Source organism: Ascaphus truei, chromosome 13 (assembly GCF_040206685.1).
Source record: "Ascaphus truei isolate aAscTru1 chromosome 13, aAscTru1.hap1, whole genome shotgun sequence".
In the NCBI taxonomy this organism is placed as follows: domain Eukaryota; kingdom Metazoa; phylum Chordata; class Amphibia; order Anura; family Ascaphidae; genus Ascaphus; species Ascaphus truei.
Window position 1 is genome coordinate 24,351,176 of NC_134495.1, and position 21,940 is coordinate 24,373,115.

General features: G+C 43.9%; 1 protein-coding gene across 2 annotated transcripts in view; it reads left to right on the top strand.

Moving 5' to 3' along the window:
- GRK3 (G protein-coupled receptor kinase 3) overlaps nt 1-21,940 on the top strand; it is a 226,811-nt gene that overhangs the window by 126,822 nt on the left and 78,049 nt on the right. For both annotated transcript variants that reach the window (XM_075568954.1, XM_075568955.1), the window contains 3 exons: nt 4,677-4,750; nt 12,628-12,729; nt 16,105-16,179. In XM_075568954.1, coding sequence (XP_075425069.1) covers nt 4,677-4,750; nt 12,628-12,729; nt 16,105-16,179 — 251 coding nt within the window. The remainder of the gene's footprint in view (nt 1-4,676; nt 4,751-12,627; nt 12,730-16,104; nt 16,180-21,940) is intronic.

Consider the following 21,940-nt stretch of genomic DNA (forward strand, 5'->3'; position numbering starts at 1 on the left):
GAACATGGTTGGTCAGGCAATAATGCAATAATATCACAAGTCCACAATTGATCGCAATAATACATACAATACTATACATAAAAGATCTAAAAAGGAAAAAAAGGAGGGAGGGGGAGGGGGGGGGGGCTATAGTAAGGGGGAAAGGTAAAGGAAAAGGGGGGAGGAATGAGAAGGGAAGGAAAAGAGTAAGGAGTGGGAAAGGAGGGGTGGGAAAGGGGGGAGAGGGGAAAGGGAAAGGGGGTGGAGTGGGGTGAGGAGGGGAAAAAGGGGGGTGGGGGGGGAAGGGGGGATGGGAGGGAAAGAGGAAAGAAAGAAGGGAAGAAAAAAAATGGGGGACAAAAATAAGAGGGGGGGGAGAAATTAAATAAAAACATAAATGGGGGGAGGGAAGAAAAGGAAAGGAAGAAAACTAGGTGGTCACAGTACAAACACTATTGCCCATCTATCTTAGAAAAGGTGTAAGTTCAATATAGTCATTGAGACCTCCCGGGTATTTTGACTGCAGTGTAAAGATCCAAAATTACTCTCTTTTGGCAATTTATAGATCTCTATCTCCCGCTCTTGTATCACCCACAATCCTCTCAATTCATATATACTGTACACCCACCGTACTACAATTATGTACATCTTTAAAGTGGGCCAGGAGGTGAGTGAGGGGTTTGGAGGTGACTTCTAATTTGGGAATATTAGTAATATTACGTAGGTGCCCCATGATGTGCAGCTTCAAATTTCCTTTAGTTCTGCCCACGTATTGTAGTCCACAACTGCACTGCAGTATATATACTACATACGTGGACAGAATCGATGTGACTCGAAATTTTGTAATTGAGCCCTGTAACATGAGATTTGAAGGATTTGTGTGTTAGCATCTTGGGGCAAATCTTGCACCTGGCGCATCTATGGTTTCCCACTACTCCTAATGTATCCCTTAGATCTTTTTTTATTGGTTTGTCTGTTCCCTTTAACAAACTGGGGGCAAGAATAGTTAAGGTTTTGTGCTTTTTTAAAAACAATAGGTGGTTTTTTAGCAAAAAAGTTTTTTAAAGCAACTAACATGTTGAGTATTACAATGTTAATATACGCCCGGGTCTCGCTGTGCGTGAAGAACGATTGTTCCACTTCCTTGATTATAAAGATGTGGCGGTTTCCCCCTATAAAAGATATTGACAGTGAACAGCTGGTGATTATTGTGGTTGTTGCTGATTAGGCAGACAAAACCTTTTTTTTAAATAGTGTTGAATAAATACGATAATGTATATTGATTGCCATGACGCTAGGGGGTTGCATTAATGTATGATATTTCACCTAAAAGTTTGTCACAAGGGAATCATTAGATATGAGTTATTTGTTGGACAGGTGTTAATGAATGTGTATATAAGGCTGAGTCCCCTGTGCCGCTGACCGCGTGGTGCTTGGCGAGGTTGCTTCTGGCTATTTCAGTTTTTATGTCCCCACTCGTGCGCGGGCACGGACACTCGTGCGCGGGCACGGACACTCACCCACGCTTGGCGCTTGCGTAAACAAAAAAAATCTGACTTTGAACCGCACTCGGCTTGCCTGCAATGCCCCCCCCCCCCCACCCCACCCCCGCGCACTATTGCGAAATAGCGCGGACACCCGTCGCTCATGCTTGGAGAGTTGGGTCACCGTTCTCCGAGCATGAGCGCGGTCAGCGGCACAGGGGACTCAGCCTTATGTGCAGTTTGGCTCTGCTCCGCATATCTTGCCGTGCTCAAAGTGTGACGGTACTTATTGGTACCAAGTACTTTTTGTTTTATTTTCACACCCAAAGTAGCACGGCTTTTCTAATAGACTTACAATGCCATCTCCTTTTTTTTAAAGGCATATGGATTTGTATAATTGATATATAATGTTGTATATGTTTGTTTCTCAGTATCATTTTAAATCTAGGCTTTAAAATATTTAGGAAGCCCGGAGTACTTTTTGCTCTTAAACAAGCTCTTTTAATACAGACATCATGTATAAGAGCTCTGAAATAGAATAATAGCATGTTCTTGTATAGCGCTGCTAGTTTTATGTAGCACTTTACAGAGACATTTTGCAGGCACAGGTGCCTGCCCCGTGGAGCTTACAATCTGTGATTTTGGTGCCTGAGGCACAGGGAGATAAAGTGACTTGCCCAAGGTCACAAGGAGCCAACACCAGGAATTGAACCAGGTTCCCCTGCTTCAAACTCAGTGCCAGTCAGTGTCTTTACTCACTGAGCCACTGCCTCTCCCTAGGTACCTTTCCAGATCAGAAGATGAGCTTATCCATGTTGAGTATTAGGATACAAATCTGTATTTGGCTAACATTTAACCTGCAGTGAAACATGCAGTTTTCCACTTATTTTAGTGTACTAAAAACCTTCATTTTTTATTATTAAAGGGACTAAAATGAGAATGTAACATATTTGTAAGGTTTGCTCCACACAGATGGTTTTGTGTCACTTATTTGGTACTTTGGCGGTCCCTGGCAGTCAGAAATATGTAGTTCCTCTCTCACATTCTCCTCTCACATTCAAAACGTTTCTAAAACTTGTCGCTTTTTCCTCTGCAATATCACAAAGATACGCCCTTTCCTCTGTTACTCGTCTGCTAAAACTCTGACTCAGGCCCTCATTCTCTCCCGTCTCGATTATTGTAACCTCCTGCTGTCCGGCCTTCCTGCCTCTCACCTGTCTCCCCTACAATCTATACTAAACGCTGCTGCCAGAATCACTCTACTCTTTCCTAAATCTGTCTCCGCGTCTCCCCTCCTGATATCCCTCTCCTGGCTTCCGATTAAATCCCATATCTCTCACTCAATTCTCCTCCTCACTTTTAAAGCTTCACACTCCTCTGCCCCTCCTTACATCTCAGCCCTAATTTCTCGCTATGCACCATCCCGACTCTCAAGGATGTCTTCTTTCTACTCCCTTTGTATCTAAAGCCCTCTCCCGCCTTAAACCTTTCTCACTGACTGCCCCGCACCTCTGGAATGCCCTTCCCCTCAGTACCCGACCAGCACCCTCCACCTTTAAGACCCACCTTAAGACACATTTGCTTAAAGAAGCATATGAATAGCACTGTGGATAATCCTGGACACATGATACATAAAGCTTGGCCCCTTGCAGATGCACTTACTAGAATTCCCTCCTACTGTCTCTATACGTTCTCCTACCTACCAATTAGATTGTAAGCTCCTCGGAGCAGTGACTCCTCTTCTTTAATGTTACTCTTATGTCTGAAGCACTTATTCCCATGACCTGTTATGTATATTATTTGTTATTTATATGATTACAACATGTATTACTACTGTGAAGCGCTATGTATATTTATGGCGCTATATAAATAAAGACCTACTACTACTACTACTACTACTACTACTACTACTACTGCTAGTTCCGTGCAGCGATTTCGTTCCCAAACACACGTTTATAGACACTTTTCTGAAACTCTAATCCACACCTTTCAAATGAACGGATTCACCAACACAGCTGCTCTTTAATTAATAAGGCCAACAATGCTCACAGGTTTGTGTACTGTATGTTGTAAATTACCGTATTGGCCCGAATATAGCGATATGTTTTTTTTCCTAAAAATGTCCTTCCGAAAACTGTACCCGTGTTATATGCGCAACCGAACACCTTTTATTTATTTTTCCATGTAGAACACCTTCAAAACGTTAGGGTTGTATTATGTGCGAGACCGCACTATATTCGGTCCAATACGGTAGCTTGGTTTTCATTGATAACACCCACTAGTGTCAGTAACCCTAGTGGCGATGTATGGAGAACTGACCGGATGAATTCGTGGTATATGAAGAACTGACCTCTTCCTCTGGTTTCCTTTGTCACTCTTCCTCTGGTTTCCTTTGTCACTGTGCTTGTGTAGAACTGTATGTGCTAGAAATTATACTTCTGGTATGCTCGGTTACATGGGTCAGCTCAATAAACATATCATTCAAATACCATTGCATGGCCGTTTCTCCGATTAAAAAGCCGCACGACTCGTGCACTTCAGCAGAGTATTAATGACCTACTTTTGTCCTCCAGATGCTGTTTTGTTTTAAATCTTCTTAGTTACACGCATAAGGCAGGATTCTTCTGAAAGAATTGAAGAATAAATTAAACATGAGGTGCAGAGAAGGCACAAAATCTTCTTAAATTCCTGCAAATCTAACTCCAGGAAATCAGCTGGGTTTTAATGAGGAGAATGGTACTTTGCCTGTAATGTGGTGGAATAGGTCTGTGATGCAGTATAAACAGGCCAAGAAAAAGAAGTCCTCTGAGACTTCATGGTGCTCAGAGATGTATTTTAGTGGTCTCATTTGTGAAACCCCCTTGTTGAACAAATACAGTGCCATTAGTTCAGTAGCACAAGCAGAAAATAGGACCAACCTGCAGGAACAGACGATGAGAATCTGGTTGGCATAAGACGTTTTTGCAGTAGGTTCTAATGTTCCTTATTAAGGGGCATATTTACAAAGCAGTGCTATGACACGAGACCTTCCAGTGCTGCAGAAGATCTTACATCCCATCCAAGTGAATGGGCCATAAAATGTAATTAAAATGGTCCAGTTATCAGTGGGCCGCTCGCTCTGTTAATTTATTGAAAAAATGCAGTTACCAAGTTATTCTGTAATATTCTTATTAAACCATGTGCTCAGTTAACACGATTCCTTCTTTGTTGCAGGGTTCCTTCTTTTCAAAGAATTCTGCATGAGTGAAATAGATGAAGGCGTCCCACAGCTGAAGTTTTACGAAGAGGTAAGCGCCACGTGGCATTGTGAGTTCCAGGAAGCCAGCCGGACTCGCCTGAGAATTCACAACTCAGCATTAATATCAAGCACAATAAACACCTTTGCAAAGAGGTTGTCATAGCTGTATGTATACTGCACGAGTGGACCACTCCAGTCCTCAAGGGCCACCGACAGGCCAGGTTTTAAGGATATCCCTACATCAGCCTAGGTCTGTGACTGAGCCACCTGTGCTGAAGCAGGGATATCATTTGAACCTGACCTGTTGGTGGCCCTTTAGGACTGGAGTTGACTACCCCTGATGTACTGGAATGTCAGGCACGTTTTGTACAGTAAGACTTCATGTACATCAAGGGGTTTCTTGAAGATACTTTACTCTAACATGATAAAATAATCAAGAATGAAGTTCTCTTTTCATTCAATGTTCTTCTTAAATATGTACTTGGTCCAATAATTGATTATTATTTTTCTTTTAACTTACCAGTACTATGCTGAAATTGATCATTTTTCGGTTTCTGAGAAAAATAATCATAAAATATTGGCAGGAAATGTTGTAGATTAATTTCCCCAGATCAGTTTTCGATCTCATCCCCATTGCAACATCGTACAATTCCCTGCAGCATTATCTCCCCCGATGTATGTTTGTGCATATAAATAATGAAGTGGACATTAAAGGTGAGAAATAAGGTAGAACTTGGATGTATGCTTCTACTGTGTCATAGATCCATATACTGTATATCCAACCAATTTCATTTACATATAGGATGGCCTATATGGGGGGTTTAGGTAATTTCCTGTCCCTTCTTAAATCTAGTGAGGATAAGATCCCCCAGGAAACACGAGGCTAGAAGTAATTGAAAAACGGTAATTTGAAGCCACAAAATATCTCCCATCCCCTCTCTCACTAAGCTAACACCCATTTTTTTTCACCCATGGCGAGAGCAACGTGAAATCAATACATATATCATAATGTTGTTATAAGTAGGTATGTCAGTTTAAAAATAGGGGTTGCGTGTGTTCAGAGGTGGGGATGTAGGGGACAGTCTAAAGGGCATTTTCAGATGGTGGGCATTGATTCATTTGTATCCATACAAAGGGTCTTCTACAGGGTTTTCTTCTGACATGCGTTAGTTTTGTTTAAAACTAACTGGTAGGTTGTGTTTGTAAAAGTATCATGGCACCTTGAGTGGGATTTATGAGGCCCAAACCAGCGTTATCTGCTGTAGACTTAAATGGCTTTAAATGGTGGATCAAGATGCGACACCCACACATCAAAGCTGGACGGAGCTGCCCCATTGATCCCATTGGACTACACAGGTTGCTGGGAACCTTTACCTCCCATAGTGAGCATGGTCAATAAGGTTAAGTTCTTAACGTCCATTAAAAGACAGTTCTCCAGCAGCAAATGGATTGAAAAATGTCCCTCTTTTCCACTGTGGCAAATGTAAAAAGCCAATCGCGTCTCTGCCATATGACTGAAAAGTCAAGTTTTCAGATGTAAAGTTTGATGCATCCCTTAAAGGAGCAACCCATCCAACTAGCCACCTTTATTGTTATAGGATTGGAACCAGGGGTCCCCCAGAGCTGGATTACACTATTTTCAGCTCCTGGGACCCACCTGTTCAAGAGACACTTGCTGGTGAAGTTACCGGCATTACTTCCTGGTTTTTAAAGGGGATTTAAATGGCCATCCAATAGGAAGCCACAACCGATGATGGTGCAGCTTTCTGTTTGCCTGAGATTGATACCTTAAGGGTACTCCAGCTAAAGGATTCTAATTATCTTTATTGTATATACTTGCTCCCGCTGAGCATTGCACAATTTGTTTAGCAATTGGCCTGAGATTTAAGTCTGATAACTCTACTGGTAAATATCTCGGGAACTGGTGGGTCCCCAGAGCTGAAAATAGTTACGTTTGTTCCAGGAGTAGTATGAGGAACTGCTCTCTGAAATCTGTGCTTGCGCTGTCCCACAGTAAGCACAAGATTTAATGAAATCCCCTCGCAGTCTTCAGCAGGAGTACTCCAGATCTCCCGAAGGAGGTCTCACAGACAGACCAAAGAAAAATGCAAACAGTGCACTGAGGATCAATTTGAAAAGATTGTATTAGATAAAAGGTGCACTAACTGTGGACCGCAGCATTTAAAACAACACAGAAATATAACAACAATGTAAAATAAAACTTGCAATTAGTGTAGGTGTATGCAGGAGGGGAGATGTGAGAATGAAGACAGAAAAGTACTGCCGACTGTTAAAGTCCGGACTGCGATCTCGTTCAGCTTTATGGAACTTCCCAGTCTGTGACACCAATGAAAGCGGTGTACGAAGCCCGGGGATGGAAATATCACATTTCTGCCCCTGCTTCCCATCCAGGTCAAAATAAAACATTTAAAAAAATGGGGGGGGGGGGGGGGAAGAGGGGGTAGTGAACTGCCCCTTAAGGGCCCAGATCTACAACATGGTGCTGAACTTTAGCACACCTTTTACTCCCATTCATATGAATAGGAGCCGAGGCGTGCTTAAGCTTTCCGCCGGTTTGTGGTTCCGGCCCGAAGGGTTTCCCCTTCATTTAGAAGGCTTTGTACACGTAGTGTTTGACAAGCGGCAATGTGCGCCACCTGATAAGAATGGTTATTTATGGACTTGTGTATTGGGTGATTCTCCGGTTACCAAGCACCTCGCAGGAGCACAGGGTTTTCCTCGCACTTGTTATTTGATTGCTAGCAATAAGCGGCAGTAAGGCTGCGGTCCCCGTCTGCACTGCAACGCGCGCGTGCACAGCGCTTCACTGCGGTCTGTGGGGAGATACAGGCGATTGCGACAGGGGGGGGGGGGTGGTAGGGTTTTTGCAGGGGAATGGCCATGACCTCACGCGGCTGGTTCGTCCTCATTGGCTGAACCGCCGGTGGGGGCTTGGCTACCCCTCCGTCACAAGTTCTAAAGACAGTTTTCTTGTCTCTGTAAAAACTGGTAGTAGAGCGCAGCTGCTATATGCGCGCCAAGGTATGTAGTAGGCCCGGCCTGGTTGAGGGGCGGTGCTTGTTTGTGCGCGCGCTGTAGAAGGTACTGGGGACGTAGCTTAAGCCGTGAACCAGCCCGTGCTGATTGCATCAGTTTTTGCAATCCATTGCCATGGAGAAAAGACGTTGGTGTTTGCATCAGAGCCTTAACCCCCTTCCTGTTACAGCGGCTCCAGGAAGCAAGAGCCTGGCAGGTCTTTCTGGCGGAGGCAGGGTTAACGTGCTGGAAAGGGAAATTGCCTCTGCAAATGCAGGGTGCAGCTGCGTTCATGCCCTTCTATGGCAAGTCACTGTGTTTGCTTTGTACAAGTCTTGGCTGCTTCACAATGAGCTAATGCAGGGGTTCTCAATCCTGCGCTCAGGACACCCCAACAGGTCAGGTTCTAAGGATATCCCAGCTTTAGCACAGGTGGCTCCAATTAGTCTCTGCTTCAGCACAGGTGGCTCAGTCTTCAACTGAGCCACTGATTGAGCCGCCTATGCTGAAGCTGGGATATGTTTAAAAGCTGGCCTGTTGGGGATCTTGAGGACTGGAGTTGGCCAGTCCTGAGCTAATGAACAAATATTACCCTTATAGAATAGTCTCTATTTAGCAGCTTCCTCAACATTGTTCTTTTTCTGTCAAGCCGATAAACTGGCCTAGCTGTATGTTTGCAGTATTCTAGAAAAATGTATGCAAATTGGATGTAATGTACAGGTGTGGCAGACTTTAATGCATTGCGTGAACACTGGCGCGTTATTTAACAGTAGTGCTATCGAAAACAAGGCTGAGGGAGAGAACACCCACGTTCTTTAATGCATTATAGTGTGCGTTAACGGGGGGATGTTAACATCCGTGTGACGAGTGCTAACAGATCTCATGGCTGTGAAACAAGTTCCAGGCCTTTCTGTAACCACTCATAACTGGAAAATCCCCCCCCCCGGTGAAGATATTTAATTAGGTTGTGATGGCTCTGATGAAGTAGAATCCACATGGGTACCATAAGAGCATGCCAACGAGGAGCATACGGTGTCTGTTATCTTCAAAAAGGCTTCTAACCTACTGTACGTTCAGGAAACCGGATGCTCTCATGGCCCTTGTGACAATCCCTTCATATCATCTTTGCTCATGTGATACAAAGGAAGAGAGGGACTTCCTCTTCTGTTTCTGAAGTCTGGTGGCGGGTCGGGCCGTGTGACCAGTACCACTATTGATCACATGGCCCTGTAGCCATAATGCCTGCGTGTTCTGGCACTGTGAAAGGGTTTTTAGGAGACCAAAATGATGATTTGCAATTTGCATGTGAGCTGTTGGCGTTGTCTATATATACTCTCTTCATACTAAGCAACTCTTCCTATTTATCAGGGAGGCACTACATATAGTCGAAATATTGACTATTTTGTTTATTTTATCCCTGACAAAAGTTCCCTCATGCAAAGTCAATGGAAGATGAAGAGATCCCACTAACATTTCCCTTACGGGCGCCATACTCTGAAGCGCCTTAACCCCTTCCTCTAAAACACCTATCCCCTACATAAATCCCCTACCTCACCTGTTAAAACCCTTCATTTAACTTACTGGCGAAGTGGCCAGCGACTGAGTGTCCAGCGGCTGCGGTGTAGGGTACTTAGACGGCCAAACGCCTGGCGAAGTCTTGGTCGCGGTGAGACGTCTGCAACCAAATGTCCAATTCTGATCTAACCTTCCTCCCGAAATCTCGAATTTTGTGGTCGGACTAACTAGACGAGGAATCTCTGTCCACACCCCCTGCAGCATAAACGGGAGTGGTTAGGATCTAGGGTGTGTAGTTTACAAGGGGTTAAATACCATCTGTGCAGAAGTTTGGTATCAACCTCTTATATTTTAACATATCGAGGATCTACAGAATCTATCAAAAATATCCTTCCAGAGATCTACAACTAAAACAAACAAAGATGCCCAAAGCTACTTCCAATGTGACAAAAATACACAGTGCAATACCTATATATTCTCTTGATAAAGGGTCATTTAGTTTAACCCTTTGGCCAAAGCATTGTAAGCCTGCGAGCCACATCAAGGCATGACCCTGTTCGCAGGTCCTAACAGAGATCTACAACTGCCTGGTTTGGATTTCCCATTGAGGCAAACATTTTAGTTGGTGTATTTTTCCCAAGGGGATAGAGTATAGAAATGTAATGTCCTCTCTGGTATTGAGCCTGGTTATATAAAAAGTCCAGAGGAACTTAAACTGAAGCTAAATATGTAATTACCGAGGTACTGTGTATCTTGTATGGAACTTTAAAATTATAAGTACTAGTAATGGTAAAATATTATATCTACTGCTTTCCGAGAGGTATAGTCTTTATTAGCAGTATTTTGCGTATTGGTTGAAATGTTTACATGCAGTTAAATTGAATTGCATGAGGAAAACGAGGTGAATGTCCTGAAGTTACATTTGACTCCGTTTATTTGGTATTTTAGTCCGAAATATTTTTTGGTTATTGTTTTGTTATTATTTTGTTATTTTCATTGGAGGGAAAAAGCCCACCAATTATTTCCATTGACCTTTGCTCTTCTCCAATTCCCCCGAGTAGCAGCATCTAAGAGTCTTGCTTTGGCTACGAGGTCTTCGAAACGACCTCCACATCTGGACCATACAATATGCCAGCATGCATTCTTCTCAACCTTGGGAAATCTGTATGTATCCATCCTAATGTGTCTGCCAGAGTTTATTAAACGAGAGTCCGGAGGAAAATGTCCATGTGCAAAAGTGGAGACTGCCAACGAGTTTATAAGTGTCGGACCTGAGTAACTTTCATCGTTAAAGCAAATGGCAACGAATAAAACTAGCAAAGGGTCAAAATTAATATCAGACTGCAACTTTCAGGCTGTAAATTATGGCTAATTGCACTCGTGTCCCCAGGGCTCCTCTACAGGTAGTAAAATGAGATCGATTGTGAGAAATTAGAAATGTTTAGGAGCCTTCGCTGCTTCGGAAGAACAACTTCAAGATGTAATAAATAAACTGATAGGTTCGACCAACGGACAGTAAAACCAATCACAAGCATAGGACCGCTGCCCCCCAATCACAGCGTCAGTGCGTACGTTCATTGTGCTTGCAGTGTGTTGCAGTGTACAGTGTTAAGGGAGGAATTCTCAACTCCAGCCCCCAAGATCCCCTCTTACCCCCAATGAGTCAGGTTGTCAGGATATCCCTGCTTCAGCACAGGTGGCTCAATCAAAGACCTAGCCGTCTGTGCTTAAGCTGGGATATCCTAAAACCTGACCTGTTGGTAGCCCTTGAGGACTGGAGTTGAGTTCCCCTGGGCTAAGGCATTCCTAGCCACTTTTCATTCTTGCAGTATGTCAAAGCCGCGCTGTGACTGGCAAATTCAAGAGAATGGCAGGAAAGTGTCTTGTGGAATAGGACCACTTAGTGAATACCAGAGACCCTTTGGATATTTTAATTAACATACACGTCTAAAACTCTTTTCGGCAAGGAGGAGAAATATAGGAATACACTGTAAAAAATGTGCAGTGGTCATTCCGAGTTCTGCAGTGTGCTGCGTCATCCTTTTCATGGTATCTGTAGTAAAGATAGATGGAAATATTGCTAGGCCTCATGGTACACACTGCTGTTGATTTTAGGATCTATTCATTTAGGAGCATGATGCATGATTGTAATTCTCAGCTACGTGAGTTTTGCGAGTCTTGGAAAGTCGAGCTCAGAGACTGAAGACGGCGCTGGGTCTGCACCGTGAGGCTTGCTATAACTGGCACTGGATCTGTTATAACAACATTATTATACAGAGGGGGCGGAGGCCAGAATTTTCCCAGGCTTCTATCTCGTGATCTGCTGCATCTACACCAGGGGTGGCCAACTCCAGTCCTCAAGGGCCACCATCAGGTTTTAATGATATCCCTGCTTCAGCACAGTCATTCTGACTGAAGCCTTGATATCCGAAAAACCTGACCTGTTGGTGAACCTTGAAAACTGGAGTTGGCTACCCCTTATCTGGACTCTAAAGGAACAATCTGGTTGACATGAGTGACGGTTACTTGATCTTTCTGTGGGTTGGGCATCACAATTGGTTGACAATCCGTATGTGACGGGATCGTACAATATTATTATCTAAAGGCCATGTGATTTACAGATTTTAAATATACGGTATTTTACACTGGTTTGTATGGTGGCATATATCAAAAGATCGTCTTTCCATATCAAGGGATTTTACAGTATCACATGAAAAGATTAAGTAACAAATGTACTGTATATATGTGTATCATTCTTTATATAGCGCCACCCATATACAGAGAGCTTTACAGCAGTAATACACTTGATCTAATAGGGATAAGTGCTACGTACATAAAAGTAGATAATAGGAAAAGGAGTCACTGCCCCGAAGAGCTTACAATCTAATGTTACTATAGAAAGGCATTGTTTTGGTTGCACTGACCCCAATATTGCTGGAAAGAAAACTCAAGATATTTGTATTTTTGTGTCCGTTTTGACACAAAAAAAAAACCTACAAACAATGGCCACCGGACTACAGACCTGGCGCTCGTGCGCCAATGGAACGTTGTTACGTCATTTCCCGATAATGAGCGCCCTTTCTATTAGGCGCCACGGCAAGCTCACAACCCTTCTGAATCATCCAACCTTGTGCTGGACAGCCAGCTCTGCCACTCCAGGGTTGGGGAACCCCTAATTCAGGTAAAATGGGGGGTGGGAAGGTGGGGGCATTCACTAATGCCTCTTGCCATTTTGTGAATAACTTCCGATGCGTCTGTAAATCCTGTGTATAAAACGGCATATTCTGTATCTCTGAATTAATTAGCATGACAAAATGTATGAAGATGCAGTTGGCATGTGGCACCACTGATCCTCCCCTGTTTCTCACATTTCAGATAAAGGAATACGAGAAGTTGGATTCTGAGGAAGACCGCCTTTGTAGAAGTCGACAGATTTACGACACGTACATCATGAAAGAGCTGCTGTCGTGTTCCCATGTAAGTCTTCTCTCTTTTATCTTTCCATCTCCGAGGCAGGATTTGCTTAGCTTTTGGGCTCAAAGCATTTTGAGGTAAATAAGAGCTTCCAGGAACAAGCGATCAATGACTGGTACCCCATTCCGGCAAACAGCCCACCTTCATTTAACCATTTAATTTTGGTTAACGTGAAAGATTAAGAATCGATACCATTTTATGACAAAATGTAAACCTACTGGAAATAAATTGATCAAGTTAGTTTTCCTTAATGGTTACTTGGTTGTTCTTGCAATGTAATATTAGTTCCTTCATCTTTAGAGCTTCAGTCACAATGTATTTAGGATTTTAAGGCCATATCCAAGTACTGAAGGGGGTTAAAACTGAGAAACAAAAAGAAAACAGCGCACAACGCTCATAGTGAAGTAAATCAAGGATAAAAACGTATTAAATATCCAAGGATAGGTAATGTGCGTACATCAGGGAAATAGTAAAACAGCATTTCATGGGACAAGTTACCCATACACCACACCAACATGAAGATCTGGACAATCACGGATCTTTAGTCATCAGGCTCCACAGGTAAGGACAATCACAGGTCACCACAGGGATGAAGCTGGTCCACAGGTGGGGTGCGGTGAGGGCAGCAATCAAGTCCCAAATATCAAAGTCCCCCAAAGGCAAGTCTCAGTCCATCTCTACCACGGCAAACTGACACCATGTGTAGCTCTGGGGCTTCCGTCGGCGCTCGAGTGACGTCGTGCCGAAATTGACGGATCCGCAAGGGGGAGCAGGGTGGAATGATAGGAGCTTGGGGGACTAGATGTAAACTCAGTATCTTGAATAAAAAGCTAATTCCAACATGTTTCAAGGCTCTAAATGCCTTTTCATCAGGGAATTACTTCACTATGAGCGTTGTGCGCTGTTTTCTTTTTGTTTCTCTGTTTTAGCTCCTGGTGGTGTTGAGCCACCCCTCATTCAGCTGCAGATGCTCTTTCACCAGTTCACGTTTAATTTTGTATATTTGTTATCACTAATATTATTTTAGTGCACTTTCACACCCTTCACAGCACTGTTTATGGTTGCGCACTGATTACTCCTTTTGTATCACTGAAGGGGGTTGTCTCCCGAAAAATGACTTCCTGTTAGATTTTGACCTTCACACCCAACAAACCGTGTACAATCATTTAAAATGGGTTGTTTCAAATGTTTCATGTTTAGGACGGTTAGTATTGAATATTTACTGCTCAGCTACCAATATCCGTACCCAAGGTGCCACCCATATCCAAATTCTACCAGTTCTGATGGAGCTTTGCATCCAGGCTGGAACAATAGTCGTGGATCCAAGTTTGTGGGTCTTGTATTTTAGATAAGACTGTGAGCTAGGACACAAAACCTTTCCAGCAGAGTGTCACTACTGCATCCTTACAGTTTCTCCCCTTCTAACAGCATCCAATTCTAAATGCTATTGATAATGGTTATCACACATGTAGTTTAGCCCCTGATGGGATATAAAGTCTGTTTGCCCAACTCTAAGTAGATATTTGCCCCCATGATGTCTCTGGTAGCAGGTGTAGGCCATATCCATGGTTAAAGGAGGAATTCATGCCTTTTTGTTTAATTACTGTTTATTAGGATTGAAGCAGGGGGTCTCCGAAGCCGAACCCCCTTAAATTTAGCTCCGGGGACCCCATGCTTCCCGAGATACAGACCTTCAAAGGGGGTGCTGGTATCTCTGCGAAGGTTAAAGCTCCCGCGTCACGCGGGCCTATATGAAGTCTAACCCGATGACGTCACAGCTTCTTATTGGCCCGCAGCATGCGGGAGCTTTGAAAAGTGGCCATTACATGAACCCGGCTAGCCGAGTGGAGTGGCTACCGGCATCCCCCTATGAAGGCAATAATCTCCAGAAGCATGGGGTCCCCGGAGCTTAAATGAATGAGGTTCGGAACCCCCTGCTTTAATCCCATGTTAAAAATAAAAATCCTTGATTGCCGCTTTAATACAATCTATTAATATATTTTGATGTTGCTACGTAAACCTGGTGACTTCATGTCATTATTTTTTTACAATGGCAAAAACAAAATAATCCCTAATCAAATACAGCCCTTTGAGTCAGACACCTTTTATGCAGTGTGTGATGTAATCTGCAAGCACGTTTGCGAAGTGGAATACATCGCAGAATAGTGTTGTTGTTTACAAATGACTTCATGTAATAAATGGTCATCTAGGATCAGCGCTTCAATTCACAGGATGCCTTTTGGGATTTTATTGAGACGTGGGCAAGTGTTTTACATCATCTTCCGTGTATTATTCAGTCATTGTCGTATCTGATGAACAAACGTCACTGGGCAAACTCGCAGTTTCAATGTAGAATGTTTAGTATTGAGCAACCAACAGCGGCAGGACCCACCCGTTGAAATGTGTTGTTGACACCCATCCTTAATAATCTCATTAGTAGCACGAGTGGGCATCTCCAGTCCTCAAGGACCACAAACAGCTCTGGTTTTTAGGATATCCCTGCTTCAGCAAAGGGGGCTCAGTCAGTGACTGGAGTTGGCCATAACTGGCTTATCGAATTCAATATCAGAGGAGCCACTGGCTTCAGTAAACAAAGAAACCCCAATATGACAAATGATTAGGTTCCTTTATAGATCTTCTCATACGTTTGGGGTCATTTAGTTGAATCTTTTGGCCAAAACATGTTAAACCTGCAAGCAGATAAGGTAGACCTTTTCAGCAGGGTCCTACATACCAAGTTTTATACCGTATCCATTGTATTTCTTCCACTACATAGAGAAAAGCGAAAAACAAAACAACAATGTTAATAACATGTGACGTGTACGGTGCGTAAGGGGTTAACGTTTAGAAGCACTATATATGCCAGGTGTGATCTACTGCGCAGTTAAAACTGGTTTAAAAAAAAAACAAAAAACTGAAGAAATAGTGAAAGAAATCTAAAATAATGCTGCAGGGAAGATTATTTTCACCTTTCTCCTGGGGGAAGAAATCCCTTCGTGACTACGAGGGCGCTAGGACCTGCTGATTTTAAATAGGGGTTAAGATGGGAGAGCTTAAACTAATAGGAGGGGCCAACAATATAGAATTAGACATTAACAATCTTAGCGAGCGCAAAAACCCAAATCCAAAGCATTATATATTTATATACTTAATAGTGCCAATTGGAGATCTACTGGGAACAAGCTACTTATCTCAAAGACACAGAGCAGGCATTGCATAGTGTTGTTGCTGAAAGCAGCTAAGAAGAAGGGAAAGCTAATGCAAAGGGTTTAAAAGAACTTAAGGCTTTTGGTAATTGGGTGTATGCGTTTAGTTCCTTTTTTTTTAACCTTTGATTATGACTTTTTGAAAACCCTTTTTTGTTTTTACCCATCAAAGCCATTCTCCAAGCTAGCTGTGGACCACGTACAAGCCCACCTCGCTAAGAAACAAGTGCCACCTACTCTATTTCAGGTAAGTGCTACAGGAGGAAAGAACCGCACAGTGTGCACCTGAGATCAGTATAAAAGTATATCATTAAGAAATAAAAAAAAGCATATGCACACTTAAGTCATGGCCGGCTGGGAATATTGCGGTGATGGGTGCAGACGTGTTGCGGGACCTCTTACCTTCTCCTTCACCATCTCTTCCGGCAAACTCCTTTATCGTGGTGCCATGCCGTCACATGTCATTGCGTTGCCTTGACAACATGATGTCTTGACGCCATGTAACGTCCAGTGAAGGAGAGGGTAAGACAGTTACAGAGGCCCCACGCACTCACCCGGCAATCAGTGCAGTGGCACTGATGGCACCGCCATCAAGCTGGCGCTGCTTACAGTAAAGAATACATTGATAAGCGTATAAAGCTAAATCCCAGAGGACAAACTTCCAGTGACATCCACAGGGCTACGTGCGCTGGAGCGTGTGCAAATTGTTCGTGGTATTCCTGTAGGGTTTCTCGTGGGTTCAGTACATCGACCGGATCTTGTCGTGTTGTGCAAAATGACCTCGAAGCGTTTCGCACATACGTGCTTCATCATGGCTGCTTCGTCATGGCGCCGGGGCTACAGATGTCCTGCGTTTTGAAAGCCAAATAGTTTGTGAGATCAGAAAACAAGACGCCCACGTCTGTCAGCTTGATAATGAGACAAAACAGAATCATCACCATAAAGCTGTTCCCTTTCAATTCATATTACTGTATATGGGTTGTAGATAGCTGCAGTACACGTAGGATCACAGTGAAGTAGCAGAAGTGATATGGTTAAATAGCGGTGATTATCGGCTTCTTCCCCCCCCCCCCACCCCCTCCTTTTTTTTTTTCGGTGTCTATAGCCGCACGATATCTCCCTCCGGGACAGTAAATAATGGCTGCTGAAACGCAGGACAATATGAAGCCATGACACTGGCTTCCTATTGGATGGCTGCAGGCTCCATCTTTGAGAATCCAGGAAGTGCACAGCACCGAAAATTATTAGTATCCCGGGAACCGTGGAGTCCCCGGAGCTGATCGTAGCACTGTTCAGCTCTGGGACCCTCCTGGACTGAATATAGTTATAGTTCTGTATGGTGTAGGCCAGCGTTTCACAAACTTTTTTTTCTGTGACCCGGTTATTTTTGAACTTCTCCTTCGTGACCCACTAAAAATGTTATCGTCTATAGGTAAAATAAAACAGTTATGAATGTCCATACAGATTTCATATATTCTCCCAATCCCCTCTATTCTCTCTCTCCCCCCCCCCCCATTCTCTCTCTGACCTGCACAGACGCACACAGTCACTGACCTACAGACACTCACACAGACAGACCAAACACACACAGCCACTGCTGGCCTGCACAGACACACACACAGCAACTGATACACACAGTGGCTGTGGCTGAAACACACACACACACACACACACACACACACACACACACACACACACACACACACACACACACATACACACACAGATACATACACACACAGATACATACACACACACACAGATACATACACACACACAAAAACACTAAGATACATACACAAACTCTCTCCCCCATACATACACACACACAAATACATATACACACAGACACACAGATACATATACACACAGACACACAGATACATACAGATACATGCACACACACACACAGATACACACACACATATACATACACACACACACATACATACACACACACACACACACACACACACACACACACACACACACACACACACACACACACAAAGATACATACACACACTCTCTCCCCCATACACACACACAGCCACTGATACACACACTCCCCCATAAATACACACACACACAAACACACATTCTCTTTCTCTCTCCCCCATACACACACACACAGCCACTGATACACACACACACTCCCCTATGCACACACACACACACTGATACACACACACTGATCCACACAGATCCACACACACACTCTCTCTCCCCTACACACACACACACACACACACACACACACACACACACACACACACACACACACACACTCTTGCTCCCCTACACACACACACACACACACTCACACACTCACACACTCCCCTATACACACACACACACACTCCCCTATACACACACACACACACACTCCCCTATACACACACACACACACTCCCCTATACACACACACACACACACACACACTCCCCTATACACACACACACACACACACACACTCCCCTATACACACACACACAGTCACTGATACACACACACACACTGTATTACAGAGGCAGCGACGGATGTGAGTGACTGGAGATGGGGGGGGGGGGGGGGCGGGGGAGAGAGGAAAGGCTTGCGATCCGAGAAGGAGGCTCCCCGCCTCCCCCTGCCCACCATCGAGCGCGCAGCCACCACTGCCCACCCCCGCGCCTATCTCCCGCACCCATCTCCTGCACCCGCACCAAGGGGACCGAGGGGAAGGGAGCGCCAGGAACGGAGGCACAGGTGCGCCCCCGCTACCACTTCCTACACTGGCGACACACTTTATTCGAGCTCGGCTAGTCCCACGAATTCGGGTATACCCGGGTGTATTGAGGTTTGTGACTGTTTTCTGCCCGAGTGCATTGAGTTATTTTCCGGCAGGGATTGAAGCATTTTATTCCCGTTGGCTGCAATACTGCACAGTACATATATATATACTGCATTACAATTCATGAATTTATGCCATCTGGTAGACACGCGAAGCATTGCAGCCTATTAAATCCTAATCATTATCATTTAACAGATCAGCCGCTCATCAGCCAGGCATGAACCCAGGCTGGGAAGGCAAATGCAACGGGGCTTGTCAGAGGTGAGGAGCGGCGCATTCCAGGTATCTGCCAGGTACATACCGGGTATTTGCTCGAATAAAGTGTGTCGGTGCAGTACCTCCTATCACGCCGGGCATTGTGTCCTGTGGGGGGCGGAGCATGTCATGGGCAGCAACATCATGATACGGGGCTGCAGTAGGAGCCCGAGTCAGCGAATCACCGTTGACACCCCAGCGATAGCAGCCTGCACCACTTCAGCACTGTCCCGCACCTCACCTCGGGCCGCCGCAAGGAAGGGGGGGACGCCGCGCGGCCAACCTCGCTGCGACCCGGCAATTTTGCTTCCATGACCCGGTGCCGGGTCGCGACCCACCATTTGGGAAACGTTGGTGTAGGCCATCACCATCTCCAATTGTAGTAGGTTCCATGGCCTGGTCTCTAAAAAGCCCTTTTATATTTTATTTATACAGTGGCAATATTATGCTCTGCATCCTCCTACCTAAATGCATATTTTCTGCATGATAATATCCTGGCAGCCTTTGCAGCTGTCGCCTAACACTGTGCACTAATGACAAGTCTGCTATCTACTGTCACCCCTAACTCATTCACCATCAAAGAATGAATAAATATTGGACCATTAGATTTGTAGGTGTTGTGTTCTTTGTTGCCATTCAAATGTATAATTGTGCACCTATCTATTTTAAATGTCATCTGCAATTTACCTACCCACACTCCCAACTTAATCAAGTCGTTCTGCAGAGAAATGCTATATATCCTGCTCTGATATTACAAAACCTGCACACTTTACTGCGATCAGCAAAGGTGCAGACTTGGGGGCTTATTCTATAGCAGTAGAAGCTGCCATTTTTGCCCGAAATTCCCTATTGACCTGAAGGAGGGATTTCGGCCCAAACCATCCTGCTCGGCCTTTCCTGCGGATACAGAATAAGTCCCTTGTGCAGAAACTCATTTAAATCTTCGAGTTACAGTGAGAAACGGTTTTAATGCTAATAATTTATTTTCTTTAAAACGGCATCAATTACCTAGTTTGAACCTATGAAATATTTCCCGGTTAGGAGTTTAATTTGGTCTTACGTTATACACCAGCAAGTATCCGTTCTGCATTAACTGCAACAACGAGCTTCATTGTGTTTGACCTAACTGAGCCTCGGTGACAAAATCCTCACACTGAAGAGGAAGCATTTGCCACTTTTAACATTGGGAACCACAATACATTTTTACATGACTTCAGCAGCTGTGCTGTAATAATGCAGGGTGTTTATGTTTTATATGATTGCTCTGTGACATGCCTATGACTTAATACGTGCTGTGACATTGGGTCTACCCACTTTCGACCTCTTTAACAACAGACATGGCCATATTTGTTAAGGAGCGCTCATCTGTCAGACGCTTTCCGTGCATCAACGCAGTTTAGAGCCCATGCACACCCATATTAACTAAACTCTATAGAAGATCTCATGGAGTAGAACTGTGGCCTGCCATTACCCTACCTTTTACCATAGGTGGGCTTTTTCTGTTGGGTTAACACTGCAAGTCTCATATTAAAAAAAATCTTTATTAAGCTATGTTCGTGCCGGTCAGGGCGCTATCGCACGGAAACTACCATTGACGTTCACGAGTTTCCATAACCCGATCGGCACTATCCCCCCCCCCCCCCCGTGACTCTCCCCTCTGCAGTATCCCTCGGCCCCCTTTCCGTATTTCACTGCTTGAGCACTGCATGAAATTTTGATGACTCAGAAGCTACTGCAGCCAGGCGGCATTCTTCTGATTAGTAAACACAGACTTTATCAAGAAGCTCATCCAGCCCTCTGGCTAAAGCACGCACACTAAATGTGAAGCACTCGCTGGCCGCCTGTACAGACAAAAAGGCCATTGATCTGTATGGGAAGTAGCTGGAAGTAGAGTGATAATAGGGTCAAATCGCAGAACACCGAATTGTAACATTCCCGAAAAATAGATACAGTACCTCCCTTTCTTTAAACTGATAACATACATAGATATAGACACACGCTAGTGCAATTGTATTTCATTTTACAAAGTCGCAGTCGGGATCGGCAAACTGGCACGTAATGTTGGGATTTTAACTGAATAGACCCCAGTTGGAAGCAGTGATGAGCAGGAGGGGAAGCATGTGATTTTAAAGACCACCACCGAGCCTATTAGGCACATGTTTAATTGACATTTAGTCATGCCTTCAGGGATTTAATATAGTATGTTTTTCTTGTTAAAGAAATGTAGATTTATATATAGAAAATTGAAGTATACAGTAGGCAATGTAACCATTTATTTTTGTAGGGTAGAATTATATATATATATATATATATAAAATTTTAAAGGAACCACTGGACAGATCAGTTAAGTAGATCCAAATCTGAAAGCTATATTTATTGAAAATACTATTTGATAGTTTTGGTAACATTTAGAATTTGCCTCATTTTGTACTATACATTGTTTTATACTTAATTATACATATTATTCACATTGCAAAGCCAATAACCATGAGACGGCTCTCTGGGAGTAGGTTTACTGGCCATACTGTATATAGCTATGCACTTCTTTTACCCAGGTTGTGCTGAAAAGGCTGCGTAATGCTGCATCCATAACTTCTTGTCCATTTTAACATGGTATAAGCTTAAGTGACACTCTGCGAGTGCTCATTTGCATATCATTTCCCAGAATCCCTGGCTGCAGTGGAAGTACTGTACAGTATGCTAAGAGGTTATTGTGAAAGGCATCATTATGGTCTGTATGAGACATGTGAATGTGCTCACAAGTGGCATTTTAATTTGCTGCACACTGCCCCGTGGAGGGGTTTTGCCACGTTTTTTTCACTCACCATAACTTATTTGATGTCCTATTGTACATTTTTTAAATGATCCTTTTCCTGCGTTTGGGCTATAAAATCCCAGGCGCCGTATATTCCTTGACTTTTCT